Here is a 16424-nt window from a genome sequence, read left to right on the forward strand (position 1 = left end):
CAACGGTACACATATAAGCGGCCTTACTGGACTGGGCTATTTTCTGTGGAGCTGCATACCTCTCTTTGCGATACCAAAACAGATGACTCCTACAATGCTTTTCACAATCGCGCATGCGTGGTGATGTCACAACTTCCAGCTCCGCCCTACATGTTTCGTCTCACATGATGTCATCAGGAGCACGAGTATTGTAGGACTCGTAGTCTGTTTGGTGCCAATTGCTGTATCTCACTGAGGATTTTACACTATGGGAGCTTGGTGCTCTTTGTTTCTGTCTTCCCGGAGCATCGGCCTGCTCGGGGACTTGTGAGCAGGGAGTGACAGAGGATTCTTGTGTGCTGCAGTTTGATGACTATCATACACAAATGCGATGTCACATGTCATTTGGTAAGCTTATATGGGTGATGTTTACAGTGAATGTCACAACTTTCTTAGCACTGTTTTGCACTATTTATGATTTACTGTTTATCTTTGAATATTCTATTAAGTATACAGGTTTTACATATGCCGCAGTAGGAATTATTTGCTTGCATTGAAAAAGCTACAAAAAGGCTGTGTTAGACCTGCAAAGGTCGATCCATCTGGTAAGAGGCAAATCCTCTTGTGTGCAGTGGAGCACAGTGTATTTATATAGGATCACAAATATATTCACGAGGAATCACCTCTAAATGACTGTTGGGAATTTATGATCACACTATCTTGTGTATGGGACTTTTTTCATTTATTTAAACCATGGACTCACAGTTTAATTATTTCACTCTGAAAAAAAAAAACTTTATAATTGATGCTATCAACGATTTTTTAGCACTGTTGTTTTGGATAAGCGCATATACTTTCTATACAAGGAATTATACCCCGTTTTTTTTTTTTGCAGGCATAGAGCCCGCTGAATGCAACCATTCAAGTTAATGGGCCACTCTGCAAACTCCACGTAACTTCATGCAACACAATTGCGGCTCGCTAGTGTGGTGATCAAGGGGTTACAGCATGTGGTGAATACAATGCCTTCTCACCTCCTGTCCAATGCTCTCTGAAGAGTGATCCGAAGTGAAGCGATCTTCAGAGAGCAAAGCTTGTGTGAGCATGGCTATGCTTCAGCAAATTTTTGGATTTACATCAGTTAAAAAAAAAACAAAAAAACCAAAAAAAAACCAAAAAAAAAAAAAACAGTATTCCCAAATAAGCGGGGTTTATGATCAGGGTGAGTGGACTTTAGTATACTGTCTACACTGGGCAGTCATAATGTGGTCCACTACATCTTTAGGAAAGCAGTCTATTTGTGTTACAATGCAGAACATTTTGCCTATGCAGACAATATGTACATTTTTAAAAATACTTTGAGAACTGAGCTTTGTCAAACTCACCACTATTTTGTTGTCCATTAATTTCATTTTCACAGAGCAAGGCATTTCTAACTGGGCATCAATCTGTAACAGAAAGAGAACAGTTACAATCAAGAGTATTATGTCACTATCACATACATAGTGATATTTACAACCACTGTCGCTTGGTTAAAAAAGTAACACAGCTCCTCTAGCAAAAGAAGAGGCTTTATGTTTTCATGTCCTATTACCCATTCCTTTGATTTTCACTTTGTTTTAAGAGTTGTGGCCGCCTGAAGAATCTTTACATTCAACACTTTTATTCAACACATCCTCTACTGTGCGCTGTGGTTAGTTCCACTAACCCCTTTGTCACAACTGTGTCCTATAAAGACATAGGGTGTGGCAGAAGAGGGGCGGCTGGATGGAGGTTGTTGTTCTGCATGAGAGCCAAGACTGGAGGAATAAGCAGGGGGATAGGCAAGTATAAAGCCTCTTTATGTCAGGTGTTGATTTGTGACAATTTTAACCTCTTGTTGACCTCATGCCGCAAGAAAGGTGGATTTTATAACCCAGCTGTGGCATGAGGCTCCGTGCTGAGAGCACGCCTCACTGCATGCTCCCAGCACACTGTCCGAGCTGTCACTGACAGCTGTCATTCAAGGCTTCTGATCGGAAGCCAGTGGGATGGACACAGCGGTCAGATACAGAAGCCGTGTTAAAGGGTTAAACAAATGAGTATAGTAAATGTGCTTAGTGATATGTGATCAAATTTATAACATTACAGTAATAAATCAAATAAAACATGACATAACAGTGATCAAAGTGATAAGTCAATGCAAGAAATAGCAAATAAAGTTTAATTTGGGTCACTCTTTCTTGAAAAACAGCATCAATGTGAGCACCACCCTGTGGTGAAAAATAGTGTTTATTTCACTCAATCCAGTAAATCTTCCAAAGTATGTGAAGAACCTGCTCCCACAGTAGAAAACATCCACTGACCCCCCAAAGGTGTCTTCTGACCTTTAATATGGGTAAAATAACAATGTTTGTCACACTAAGGCACTCCCAGGTGTAAGCAGGGATACTGATGTAGGAAAGTCAACCATTGATGTAGGAAATGTGACCATTCACAATAATTAAATTGTTGTAAATGTTGACAGCATTCAACCGATATATTGTATGGATAGGAAGTGGGGGAAATGGTGAGGGGATGATGTTGCTGGTTTAGAACATTAAAATAATTAAAAAATTACATAAAAATTAATTAACTGGTGTAAACAGACCAAGATGTGAGAGTCCATATATCCTGGGGAAGGAGCACGCAGGAGGAAGGAGCATGCATGCTCCGAACGTGAACTTTTCCTCCTGCGCCCTCCACATCAAGCCTGGGACACCGGAAGCCACCGGCGCCGCTGAGCTCCATAGAACCATGCTGTACTGAAGCCGCCCTGGACGCCTGTGATAGCTTCGCTTGCTACGAACGATGTGCCCACAAACCACTGCTGTCCAGTGAGTGCAAATATTTGTGATTAAAAATTGCTTTTCCAACTACTACACTCAGATTGGCACTGCTCTTCTGTTCCTCACCTTCAATATGGACCTTCTCAACAAAGGTCAAACACGCGTGTTAAAAAACATCAACATTCAGATAAGTATCAGGCCTTGTATAACTATGGCTTACCCTCTAAGATTGGTGGCTCCTGCTCTGTGACAAGGAGGGAAGTTTGGTCTTATGATGCTGTTGTAAGTGCTGTACTAAGATGTAAGATATATCTCTAAACCTCATCATGCTGAAAAAATGACCTAAGCTATAAACATATTTGTTTTGAAATATGTTCTCAATTGTATTATCTTGCATTTCAGAGTGGTACTTTATCCCTGATGAAGATACATAAAATGTAAAGATTTGAAACGTGTTGGAAATTCCAGTCCACGGAATAAGCCGATAATCAAGGATCTATGGTTGTACAGTGTAAACTAGTTTGGGGAGTAGCACTTGATATTTTCGCTCACATCAGTGTAGTCTCTGCTTGTTTTTCATATTTTTTGTTACTGTGAATATGTTTGGTAACAGATTTTAATCAAGATGGATTTTATGAACTTGTAATAAAGCACATTTTTATATGAATGCAAAAATTATGTTTTGCTCATGGTTGCCTTCAAAATACCATTAGAAGATAATAATGCAAATATGACTGTAACAGGGATGGTGGCAACCATACAACCTTTGCTAAGATGACTTCTCTTTGGTAGTATCATGATTCTTCCAAATCACCCAGAGTTTCAGCCCAACTCAATTATCACTCAAAGGCCAGCTTCATGAATCAAACAGCCGGACTAACCCAAGGGAATAAATCCCCAATTTTAACTCAAAGGGAAAGCAGAAAAATCCATAGTGTTCTCTGTATACATTTTAATAACATATATGAAATAAAACAATAAAGATTTGACAGGGGATCTAATCCCTCTTCCCTTTGCTAAAAAGTTTTGCCTTTAGTTATACCTTAGGACTGTTTTGAGCAGTTCTTGCAGAGATCTGTAGCAGCTACCAATCTTATCTCTTCCTATCTGCAGCCAGCTATGGACTTCCTGCCACAATTAGCTGCAAGACACGTCTATACAGCTACAAATCGCTGCTGTGCCATTTTCATTAGCAGCTGCGTTGACTGACATGAGCAGCTACAGACGCCAGTAATTCTGTATCCAACTATACTAAAAGGTCATTTCTATGTGACAGAGCTACAAATTACTACAATTACTGTGACAATGACATTTTATACTTTTTTTTCCTTACCATCTCATCCAGGTAATTTAGATGTTGATCTGTAATAGGAGATAAACACTTCTTCTCAGCCTGGGCACATGTGGCCAAATATATAAAAATAAGAGTCACACACAAGTAAGCCTGGTATAAATGCAGAAAAAGAATTTAAAGATTAGCTGACATGGGTGGGAGGAATCTGTAAGAGAACTTTTATCAATAAAGATGATTTCCACACAGCAAAAGTTTACAAATTCATGCCTGACATAAAACTGTATATCTAAAGCTAGCCATACCTATGTTTCCTCTATACACGTCATACAGAACAGATAGATGAATCTCCAGCTGCGGCTATCGTATTCTGACAGCCACCACTGGCTGTCAAAATATTTAAACAGACACTGCATCAGGTTGGATGCAGCTGCTATTCGGCTGACAATTTTTGACTTGGTTCCTTGGATTTTTCAACTGAAGGATGTCAGGCAGAAGAGTGGTGGCAGGGCCACCCATGTGGCAAATTTTGGTTCAAAACAGATGTTTTCTTTTTTTTTTTGCTGTCTGTCCCATTGGGAAGACCTTCCTTTTGATTCCTGTCCTGTAGACACAACGGAAAGTGAAAGCATGTCTTTTCTGACGGAGTACCCTCTTACAAAAGTTATCACCAGAACAAGTATCCCCATTGAACAATTTTCCCTCTATTGCTGTTCAAGTGACAAATCAATATTTGGGATTTTCAGCAGTCAGAAGGACAAATAGAGAGAGTGGGGACACAGCAATAAAAATGTGGTAAGAGTACAACCCCTCACTACTCTTTAGTAATGTATCACACAGAGTGAACTAGAGCTGCACGATTATTAAAGAATCAGACCACGATTCTACCCCCTACCCCCTCACGATCTTAACACAGAATTTTGCCGATTCAGTGCAGAAAGTTGTCTGCTCACAGCTGACAAAAAAAAAAAAAAAAAACACAAGCAGCCTGCCAAATTTAGCTTAAGCCTTAGATGGAGATAAAGAGAAATATTGTAACAATTTAGTTCTTTAGATCAAAGGAATGAACTTCGTTCTGTAAATGAAGTCAAATTAACCACTTAAAAGACAAAACCTTTTTCTGACACTTGCTTACAAATTAAAAACAGTATTTTTGTTTTACTAGAAAATTACTTAGAACACCCAAACATTGTATATATATATATTTTTTTTAGCAGAGACCCTAGAGAATGAAATGGCGGTTGTTGCAATATTTTCTGTCACACTATTTGCGCAGTAGTCTTTTGAACTTAATTTTTTTTGTAAAAAATACACTTTAAATTAATTTAGAAAAAGAAAAACAGTAAAATTGAACCTTTTTTTTGTATAATGTGAAAGATGATGGAATGCCGCGAGAATCGTGACCTTTATTCTAAGGTCCCTTTCACACTGAGGAGTTGCAAAACCGCGATAAAGACGCCTAGCACTAGTGTTGCTCTATCATGACCAGAGAGTGCACCCTGATAAGTTCCGAAATTACACTCAGATGAGCATCGCAACGCAAGTCCCAACCCCAGTCCCCATAGTCCCAAACCCCTAACCCCAACCCCAGTCCCCATAGTCCCAACCTCCTAATCCCAGTCCCCATAGTCCCAACCCTAATCCCAGTTCCCATAGTCCCAAACCCCTAATCCCAGTCCCCAACCCTAATCCCAGTCCCCATAGTCCCAAACCCCCAACCCTAATCCCAGTCCCCATAGTCCCAAACCCCCAACCCTAATCCCAGTCCCCATAGTCCCAAACCCCTAATCCCAGTTCCCATAGCCCCAACCCCCTAACCCTAATCCCAGTCCCCATAGTCCCAAACCCCTAATCCCAGTTCCCATAGCCCCAACCCCCTAACCCTAATCCCAGTCCCAAACCCCTAATCCCAACCCCCTAATCCCAGTCCCCATAGTCCCAAACCCCTAATCCAAAACCTAATTCCAGTCCCCTTAGTCCCAAAGCCCCAACCCTAGTCCCCAACCCCTAATCCCAGTCCCCATTGTCCCAAACCCCTAATCCCAAAGCCCCAGCCCTAACCCCAGAAACCCCTAATCCCACTCCCCATAGTCCCAAACCCCTAATCCAAAACCTAATTCCAGTCCCCTTAGTCCTAAAGCCCCAACCCCTAATCCCAGTCCCCTTAGTCCCAAAGCCCCAACCCTAGTCCCAAACCCCTAATCCCAGTTCCCATAGCCCCAACCCCCTAACCCTAATCCCAGTCCCAAACCCCTAATCCCAACCCCCTAATCCCAGTCCCCATAGTCCCAAACCCCTAATCCAAAACCTAATTCCAGTCCCCTTAGTCCCAAAGCCCCAACCCTAGTCCCCAACCCCTAATCCCAGTCCCCATTGTCCCAAACCCCTAATCCCAAAGCCCCAGCCCTAACCCCAGAAACCCCTAATCCCACTCCCCATAGTCCCAAACCCCTAATCCAAAACCTAATTCCAGTCCCCTTAGTCCTAAAGCCCCAACCCCTAATCCCAGTCCCCTTAGTCCCAAAGCCCCAACCCTAGTCCCAAACCCCTAATCCCAGTTCCCATAGCCCAAACCCCTATCCCAGTCCCCATAGTCCCAAACCCCTAATCCCAGTCCCCATAGTCCCAAAGCCCCAACCCTAATCCCAGTCCCCTTAGTCCCAAACCCTAATCCCAGTCCCCATAGTCCCAACCCTAATCCCAGTTCTCCTAATCCCAGTCCCCTTAGTCCAAAGCCCCAACCCTAATCCCAGTCCCCATAGCCCCAAACCCCTAATCCCAGTCCCCATAGCCCCAAACCCCTAATCCCAGTCCCCATAGTCCTACAGCCTCAACCCTAATCCCAGTCACCATAGTCCCAAAGCCCCAACCCTAATCCCCATAGTCCCAAACCACTGTCCCCTTAATGTCAAAGCCACAACCCTAGTCCCCATATTCCCAAACCCCTAATCCCAATAGTCCCAAACCCCTAATCCCAGTCCCCATAGTCCCAAACCCCTAACCCTAATCCCAGTCCCCATAGTCCCAACCCTAATCCCAGTTCTCCTAATCCCAGTCCCCTTAGTCCAAAGCCCCAACCCTAATCTCAGTCCCCATAGCCCCAAACCCCTAATCCCAGTCCCCATAGTCCTACAGCCTCAACCCTAATCCCAGTCACCATAGTCCCAAAGCCCCAACCCTAATCCCCATAGTCCCAAACCACTGTCCCCTTAATGTCAAAGCCACAACCCTAGTCCCCATATTCCCAAACCCCTAATCCCAATAGTCCCAAACCCCTAATCCCAGTCCCCATAGTCCCAACCCTAATCCCAAACCCCTAATCCCAGTCCCCATAGTCCCAACCCTAATCCCAGTCCCCATATTCCCAAACTCCTAATCCCAGTCCCCATAGTCCCAAACCCCTAATCCCAGTCCCCAATTCCCATAGTCCCAAACTCCTAACCCCAACCCTAATCTCAGACCCCATAGTCCCAAACCCCTAATCCCCATAGTCCCAAACTCCTAATCCCAACCCCCCAACCCTAATCCCAGTCCCCATAATCCCAAACTAACCCCAACCCTAGTCCCAAACTCCTAATCCCAGTCCCCATAGTCCCAAACCCCTAATCCCAACCCTAATCCCAGTCCCCATAGTCCCAAACCCCCAACCCTAATCCCAGACCCCATAGTCCCAAACCCCTAATCCCAGTCCCCACAGTCCCAAACCCCTAATCCCAGTCCCCACAGTCCCAAACCCCTACTTAATTCCATAATGATAATTTAATGTAATTATAAAATTATGTACCTAATGTATAATGTAATGTAATTATAAATTAAATATAAATGACTCACAAAAATATTAACAAGTGAATTAATTATAACATGCCTGTAGTTTATTGATACATCAAATACGAGAGTAGAAGGCTTTAATATACAGACAATTCAAAAGAATATGTATTCAGAAATATAATTAAGCCTATAAATAGCATTTATTAGAAGGGTGCACCAGCAGGACTCAAAAAGTAGTCCGCAAATGCATCCCCAATTGTGAAACCCACTCTCGGAAAACAAACATGAAGGAAATCAGCTGGTTCCATATTGTGCGCCAATGTGTCTTCAAAATTTACACCATCTCTCTCCCGTACCAAATTATGTAACACACATGATGCCTTTATTACTTTACATGCATTTTCCACGTTTAGGTTTAAGAAAAATTTGCCATTTGTTAGCTAGTATACCGAAAGCACATTCACCTAGTCTTCGTGCCCGACACTGTAATTGAATATTCTCTTTCGGGTATCAAGATTTCTCAATGAGTAGGGCTTCATTAGATGTTCATGGATAGCAAACATGTCATCAGCTTCAAAAACAAACAGAATATCAAGACCCTCTGTTCCGGGCAATGGTCGGTTTTCAGGCAAATCAAGTTGATTAGAAGCAAGACGCTTTCTGAATTTAGATTTCTGGAAAACAGTGGAGTCTGCACTGCTCCCAAATGATCCTATATCAACATAAATGAATTTATAGTCTGCATCTACCAGAGCCATCAAAACAACTGAAAAATACTTCTTGTAATTAAAGTAATGACTTCCACTATGGCATGGTTTTATTAACCTAATATGTTTGCCATCTATTGCTCCTAGACAGTTAGGAAAGTTAGTCTTGCTCAAGAACCGCTGGGCAACATCTTCCCATTTCTCTTTATTTAGAATTGGCATGAATGTATTTTTCAGATTCCAGATTGCATCACATGTTTGCTTTACAATTTCACTATTCCAATTCAAAATTCATAATGCAGTGATGTGCAAGTATTTCCTGTGGCAAGATATCTGTAAAAAGAAAACAATTCATTTTATCTTTCAGTGCGAATGATCAAGATACTCTGGAAACCTATGAGAGACCATTTTAGAAGAGAATTACTAAAACAGCAAAATGTTAGAAGTGGATCTAGCGGTAAATCGGGGAGAATGTATTGTCATTTCTCAGAGCTACAATTTTTGAAGCCTGTGATGCAGCAGAGACAATAAGTATACTTTTATACATTGTTTAAAAAGGTTTGTTTAAAAGAAATGTATAGAAATAAATAGCAATAATCGTGTAGCATTGTCTAATCATTTATATTTTCTTTAGAACAGAAAGCAATTTCAGTATGGATACAGAGGAAGAGGAGCTGAACCAAACCCAAGAAAACGAACATATCAACGAGCCACAAGCTTTTGATGAGGAAGATGAAGGAAATACTACAGACAGACAATACACCGGAGCCACCAATACGAAAGGGAATCAATAGAGCCAAACCAAAATTACAGCAGACTCAGGAGTTTGATGTGAAAAATCTGATTGCCTCCCAAAAAAAAAAAAAAAAAAAAAAAAAAAAAAAAAAAGGGATTCTGGTGAGATTAGTTCTTTCACCAGAAGTTTAATCCCACAAATTGAAAAAGTGGATCAGGGATTACAATGCGATCTCCGAATAGACATTATGAGACTTATTCAATCCCATCAGCAAAGATCATGTCCACAAGTGTCCGCTCCCAGCCGTACAAACATCTCAACCCACACCACCATGGTGGATATGGGAATCAAATGCCAGAAATATCTTACCAAAATCGGGGCTTGTTCTATCATCCTTCATGTGGACCTAAAGTGATGTCCATGCCCCCCCCAATACAATTCTAGATTACAGGCTGGGCCATACGAAATGCCCCTCAATTACTGTTCCCCAATTCAACATCCTCCTCCTCCTACCCCTCGAGAGGATTCACACCCTCTCCCGTTTTATCAAGACCTATAATTAGATATAGGTTACACTAAAATTTATATATTTTTGGAATAAAGTTTTCTTAAAAGTTTGTTAATTAAGTTTGTTAATCAAGTTTTAATAAAAGGTTCTTGTCATAGTTTGTTTCTATATATTGATTATTTGAAAGAAAAATTTATATAATAAAGTTTTTATATTTAGAATGAATAGTTTTACAAACTTCTAATATATTTTGGAGTTATGTATATTGTGCAATAACATTTTATGCATATGTGCAATTACAAAAAAGCAATACATATAATAAATGTTCATAGTTGTTCAAAAAATGTTCATAGTTGTTCAAAAAATGTTCATAGTTGTTCAAAAAATGTTGAGTTCATGTATTCTGAATTTACATAGAAATGCGTTAATTCATAATATAGATTACCTCAGCGTTAGACGTAATTGTTCACATGGTGTTTTTGCATACCTGGTATTGGTATCCTGTCTCAACAAGGCAGGTGTCAACAGATCAAGAAGATTGTCAAATCTATTGAAAGAAAAAGATTTATTGTTAAAATGGTTGTTAGGGACCATAAGGACTGGGATTAGGGGTTGGGGACTGGGATTAGATTTAGGAGTTTGGGACTATGGGGACTGGGATTAGGGGTTTGGGACTATGGGGACTGGGATTAGGAGTTTGGGATTAGGGACTATGGGGACTGGGATTAGGGTTGGGATTAGGAGTTTGGGACTATGGGGACTGGGATTAGGGTAAAGAGTAGCGGGATTGGGACTAGGGACTAGATTGGGATTTTAACTTACTTTTCTCGGTTTGTTGCTTTCTTGTTAAGGAACGCCAGTTTTGAATATGAAGGTCAGCCACTGCATTCCATCCAGCCCATTTCTTTAATCTGTTGGCATACCAATCATGTTTTTTATCCCACAGTTCTGGGTGACTCCTCATTGTATCAACGAATTCTTCAGGTTCTAAAGAGCCAGAGGGTCTTTCTGTTCTGCAGACTTCCTCAGCTGTAGGCTGCATCTCCATATCCTGCTCCATCATTTTAGTCTGTCTCTCTCAGGTCTCCTCTCCACTTCTCAACCGAATTTCCTGGTATCCCAGCATCCTCCACTGTACTGCAGTCATGTGACCTTCCCACAGCTTATGGGCGGTTTTCAGACGGTTTTACAGCAGTTCCCATTCATTTTTATGGATATCGTTGTTTTCACAGCGCTATTTAAAGCGCCCAAAACATGCTCCAAAGATGCTGCTTGCAGGAGTTTTGTCAACGCACAGCCAGCGCAACGACTCAGTGTGAAAGGTTACATTGAGATACATGGGAGGCGTTTTTCAGGCGCTATTTTGAGCGTTAAAACGCCTGAAAAACTCCTCAGTGTGAAAGGGGCCTAAGCAAAAAAAAAAAATTGTGATTCTCATTTTGGCCAGAATCGTACAGCTCTAGAGTGAACAGAGATCATCTGTTCATAACGGACCATGACAAATGTTTAGTAAATGTTATTGTATTTGCATAATATAGATTGGGTACAATCTCACACTAGAAATCTGTAAATGTATATATATCCAAGTCACAGTAGGTACTAGGTCACTGGTAACATGTGTACACTGTTCTGATGCAGCAGTGTACATGAATAGTTTCACTTCAAAAAACAAAAATTAAAAAAGGACAACTACGATGATTACCAGGTGAAAATTAAGCAAAACATGAAAAACAAGAAAACAAAGGAAGTCATCACACCAAGGACTAGTAAAGCTGAAATATATTACATTTTTGGTTTGGGGTTTAGATACACATTAAAGTGTAGCTAAACCCAAGAACAAAAAATTGATAGCATTGCAGCTTACCAGTTCTTAGATGTGGTGGCTGCATTCATTTTCTTCTGCCATACGTTTTCCATTATTTTATCCTGGTAATCCTGCATTTAACTCACTTCCTGCCCTAAGGTGACAACTGAGCACCATTGTCCCCCTAAGACAGGAAGTTAGGACTACATAACACCTTCCTCTTTTCTCCATAACAGGGGAAGTGTTTTATAGTCCACAGAGATTGTAGGGAACAATGCTTATAACAATCCAGGGGCAGAGAGGACAGGAGCTTATCAGATTTCTGGCTGGATGAACAGATCTCTTTTTTTTTTCACACTTGTTGAACAGATATAATAAAACGCTTTCAATGGTTTACTTACCAGAACCCCAACTCTTGTTCAGTTATGGATAGAGTAAAACTGACCATAAATGGATCAAAATTCAGTCAGTTCAGCAGGGACTGCATTTGTGAGAAGTTGATCTAATGATTCATGTCTCATGAATGGGCTTGTTAGAAAATTTGTGTTCGAACAGCGCTGCAGCCAATCAGTGAATTCTGACAGCGGAGGCATCTCTGCTGTCAAAATACTAACATAGCGGGGAGGATTCCTCTATCCACCTGAAATGTGCAGATGGTGGAATCTGTTCAGTTTGTTTCTATCAGCCCGCTGACTGAACAAAACAAACTGAGCAAAGTATGGCCTGCATAACCTACGGCCTGCAGAAGAGCTCCTGTTAGTTTGGTGTTTGCTTTCTATTTCCTACTGAGGCAATGTCTCTTTCACCAGTGAAGCAATCCTATTCATACCACACTTTTGAAAACAATATTCCAGATTTCAGTGATCAAGTCAAGTCTATATAGTGGGTTGACCCAGTCCGTGGAGCAGAACAATACAATAATATTATTAGTAGTAACGGTAATGCTGTAAATGAGTTCTTAGTACTGATATGAATGAGTCTAATGATCTCCATCATGTATCATTCATCAATCTCTATGATCACTGCTGTATATAAAGTATGTGGTATTGGCTCGGTGTGATCTCTACCGAGTGCAGTCAGGTACCATTTGAAGTACACCCGAGTCATTTGTGTGTGACCAGGTACATATATACATTATTTGTACGTATGTGTGTGATCAGGTACATATACATACATGAAGTGCATGGGTCATCCTTCATGTACTGTATGTGATCAGGTACATATACACATTATATGTACGTATATGATCAGGTACATATACATACATGGAGTACACAGGTAATTCTTTGTGTGTGATCAGGTACATATAAACAATATATGTACTGTATGTGATCAGGTACATATACACACACACGTACTGTATGTGATCAGGTACATATACACACACACACACACACACACACACTTGTACTGTATGTGATCAGGTACATATACACATTATATGTACGTATATGATCAGGTACATATACATACATGGAGTACACAGGTAATTCTTTGTGTGTGATCAGGTACATATAAACATTATATGTACTGTATGTGATCAGGTACATATACACACACACACACACTTGTACTGTATATGATCAGGTACATATACACACACTTGTACTGTATGTGATCAGGTACATATACACATTATATGTACTGTATGTGATCAGGTACATATCCACATTATATGTACTATATGTGATCAGGTAAATATCCACATTATATGTACTATATGTGATCAGGTACATATCCATACATGAAATACTACGGGTCATCCTTCATGTACTGTATGTGATCAGGTACACATTATATTATATATATATATATATATATATATATATATATATATATATATATATATATATATATATATATACACACACACACACACACACACACACATGAAATCCATGGGTCATCCTTCGTGTACTGTATGTGATCAGGTACTTATACATAGATGGAGTACACAGGTCATTCTTCGTGTGTAATAAAGTACATATACATACATGAAGTACATGTGCTCCACATTTCTGCCTCTGCTTCCTTATTGCTCTGTGTGATTAATCACATATTTCTATGGACGATAGTAGGTAAGCAGCCATGCCGAGTCTTACCATTGCTGGATCCAGTTGTTGTAGAGTGTGCTGGGTGTGGGCTCCCTGGAGATCGGATAGTCCAGTGATAATGACAGCTGTGGTGTCCAGGAGCGGAGCGGTAGGTGTCGATTGTGTGCAGAGTCCGATCTCTTGGAAGCAGCGTACGCTCCGATCACTCCCGTGTCCCTCCCGTGTCTTCCCCGCGCTCAGCGCTCTTCTATATAAAAAAGTCCGGTCCCCCTCGCTCCTCCCACTGGTCATGTGGTTTATGGTAAAAGTCCCTACCGTAATCACTGGCATCAAGCCAGACAGTTGCAAATCAGTAGTCTTGCTATTGGATAAGTTTTTTGGTAGAATATTCAACACAGAAAAACTAATATAACATAATGTAAAATAATGATTACACAGAGCTGTCACACATACATCACCCTCTCTAACATTTACAATACGGTATGATTTTATTGTGGAAATTTAAAGATACAGAGCCCCAAATTCCAACACATTGGTTACACAGTGACATTTTTCCAATACTTCTAAATGGGTCAAAAACAAATTCTCCCATTGGACCAAAACGTTTACAATGCAGATGTGTCATACACACCCCCTCTATGATATCTTACAGTACGGTATGATTTTACTGTGGAAATTTAAAGATCCAGAGCCCCAAATATCAACCCATTTGTGAAAAACTGACATTTTTTCACTTCTAAATGGGTTGAAAATAAAAATCTCCCATTGGACCAATACATTTACAATGCAAATGTGTCATACACACACCCCTCTATGATATCTTACAAATTTTTACACTTAAACCCCTCATGCACACAGGGCGTTTTAACAGCTTCTTTTAGCAGCATCAGAGTTTTTATTTTGCAGCTTAAATGTTATTCTATGACCTCATGCACATACAGGCTTTTAGGAGCTGTAAGTTGCATAGGCATTTTCAAGCTGCAAAAAAAACCCCAGGGCCGTTCTGAGGACCAGCGTTAGAGCTGTAAAAATGTCTGACACTGGTAAAAGCTGCTAAATTCGGCTTAACACTGGATACAGCTGCATTAAGCCTCGCCAAGCATTTTTTTGACATGTCAAAATCAATGGTCCCCTATGAGATCTCATTAATTTGAATAGAAGTCGCACCAGAAATCGGATCATGATGACCCAACTTGCGGTGCGGCTTGTGCGCTGAGGATTCTGAAGGGGAACCCTCGCCAAAATTTAAAAAAAAAACAAAAAAAAAAAAACAAAAAACGTTTCTGGGGTACCCCCTACGGTCTAAACCATACTTATCTGAGCACGCAGCCCGGCAGGTCATGGGGGGGGGGGGCGCGAGTGCCTTCCCCCGAACAACACCAGGCCACATGCCCTGAACATGGGGGGGGTGAGTGGCTGCGCCCCTCCACCCCAAAGCACTTTGTTCCCATGTTGATGGGGACAAAGGCCTCTTCCCGATAACCCTGGCTGGTGGTTCTTGGGGTCTGCGGGTGGGGGGGCTTATCGAAATCTGGAAGCTCCTTTAACAAAGGGGGACCCCAGATCCCGGCCCCCCATCCTAGGTGAATGAGTTTGGGGTACATTGTACCCCTACCTATTCACCCCAAAAAAAAAGAGTCAAAATTAAAAAAACAGTACTAAGGTTTTTGACAAAGTAATTTATTGAAGCAGCTCTGGCGTCTCTTCTCCTTCTCATTTATTCTCCCTTTGGAGATGGCTTCATCCTCCGGTTCGTCTCCCTCCACTGATGTCTTATTCCGCTGCCGGTTCTCCTCTCTCTGCTGTCTTCTGCCTCTGCTGCCTTCTTCCTCCAATGTTCTCTCCCGCTGTAATGCTAGGTCTGCCGTGTCATTGCTTATATAGCCATGGGGCGGGGCCACACGGTGACATCATCCGGAGGCCTCGCCCCCTTGTGAAACCGCCTCATAATGCCCAGGTGGTGATGACACAAGGGGGTGGGGCCTCAAGATGACTTCACCGTGTGGCCCCGCCCCATGGCTATATAAGTAATGGCACACGGCAGCTGTAGCATTACAGCGGGAGAGAGCGTTGAGAGAACATTGGAGGAAGAAGGCAGTGGAGAGCAAAGAACCAGCAGAGAGAGAAGACAGCTGAGAGAGGAGAAACAGCAGCAGAAGAAGACATCAGCGGAGGGAGAAGAACCAGAGGATGACGACATCGCCAGAGGAAGAAGAAATCAGAAGGAAGAGGCCCCCTTCCCACAGACCCCGCCAACCAACAGCCAGGGTTGTCGGGAAGAGCCCCTCCTCCCACTCAACATGGGAACAGAGTGCTTCGGGGTGGGGCGCAGGCCCCCCCTGCCCCAAAGCACCACCCACCCCCAAATGTTGAGGGCATGTGCCCTAGTATGGTCCAGGATGGGGTTTGGGCACTCGATCCTTTCCCCTTTTCCTGACCTGCCAGGCTGTGTGCTCGGATAAGGTTCTGATATGGATTTTGGGGGGCCCCACGCCATTTTTTGGCGTGGGGGTTCCCCTTAAAATCCATACCAGACTGAAGGGACTGGTATGGTCTTGGGGGTAACCCCACGCCAGTTTTTGTTTGGCGAGGGTTTATCATGATCCATCTTCTGGTGCGACTTCTATTCAAATCAATGGGCTTTCATAGGGAACCATTGATTTTGAATAGAGGCAGAGGAACGCTGCTAAAATCTAGCATGGCTAAACGTGCATTAACACCAATGTATGAAGCTACTAAAAGTATGTTTTTACAGCCACTTATTCCTGGC

The 16424-nt window shown here is 41.8% G+C and overlaps 1 protein-coding gene across 1 annotated transcript in view; it reads right to left on the reverse strand.

Moving 5' to 3' along the window:
• The window catches only part of CSF1 (colony stimulating factor 1), a 35950-nt gene extending 22012 nt beyond the window's left edge, over positions 1-13938 (reverse strand). Inside the window, exons 1-3 of the mRNA XM_073615884.1 lie at positions 13703-13938; positions 4120-4230; positions 1365-1427 (exon numbers count right to left, since the gene is read on the reverse strand). Of these exons, the coding sequence (XP_073471985.1) occupies positions 1365-1427; positions 4120-4230; positions 13703-13705 (177 nt within the window). The 5' untranslated portion in view covers positions 13706-13938. The remainder of the gene's footprint in view (positions 1-1364; positions 1428-4119; positions 4231-13702) is intronic.
• Positions 13939-16424: the final 2486 nt, after the last annotated feature.

This window comes from Aquarana catesbeiana, linkage group LG02 (genome assembly GCF_042186555.1).
Source record: "Aquarana catesbeiana isolate 2022-GZ linkage group LG02, ASM4218655v1, whole genome shotgun sequence".
NCBI lineage: Eukaryota > Metazoa > Chordata > Amphibia > Anura > Ranidae > Aquarana > Aquarana catesbeiana.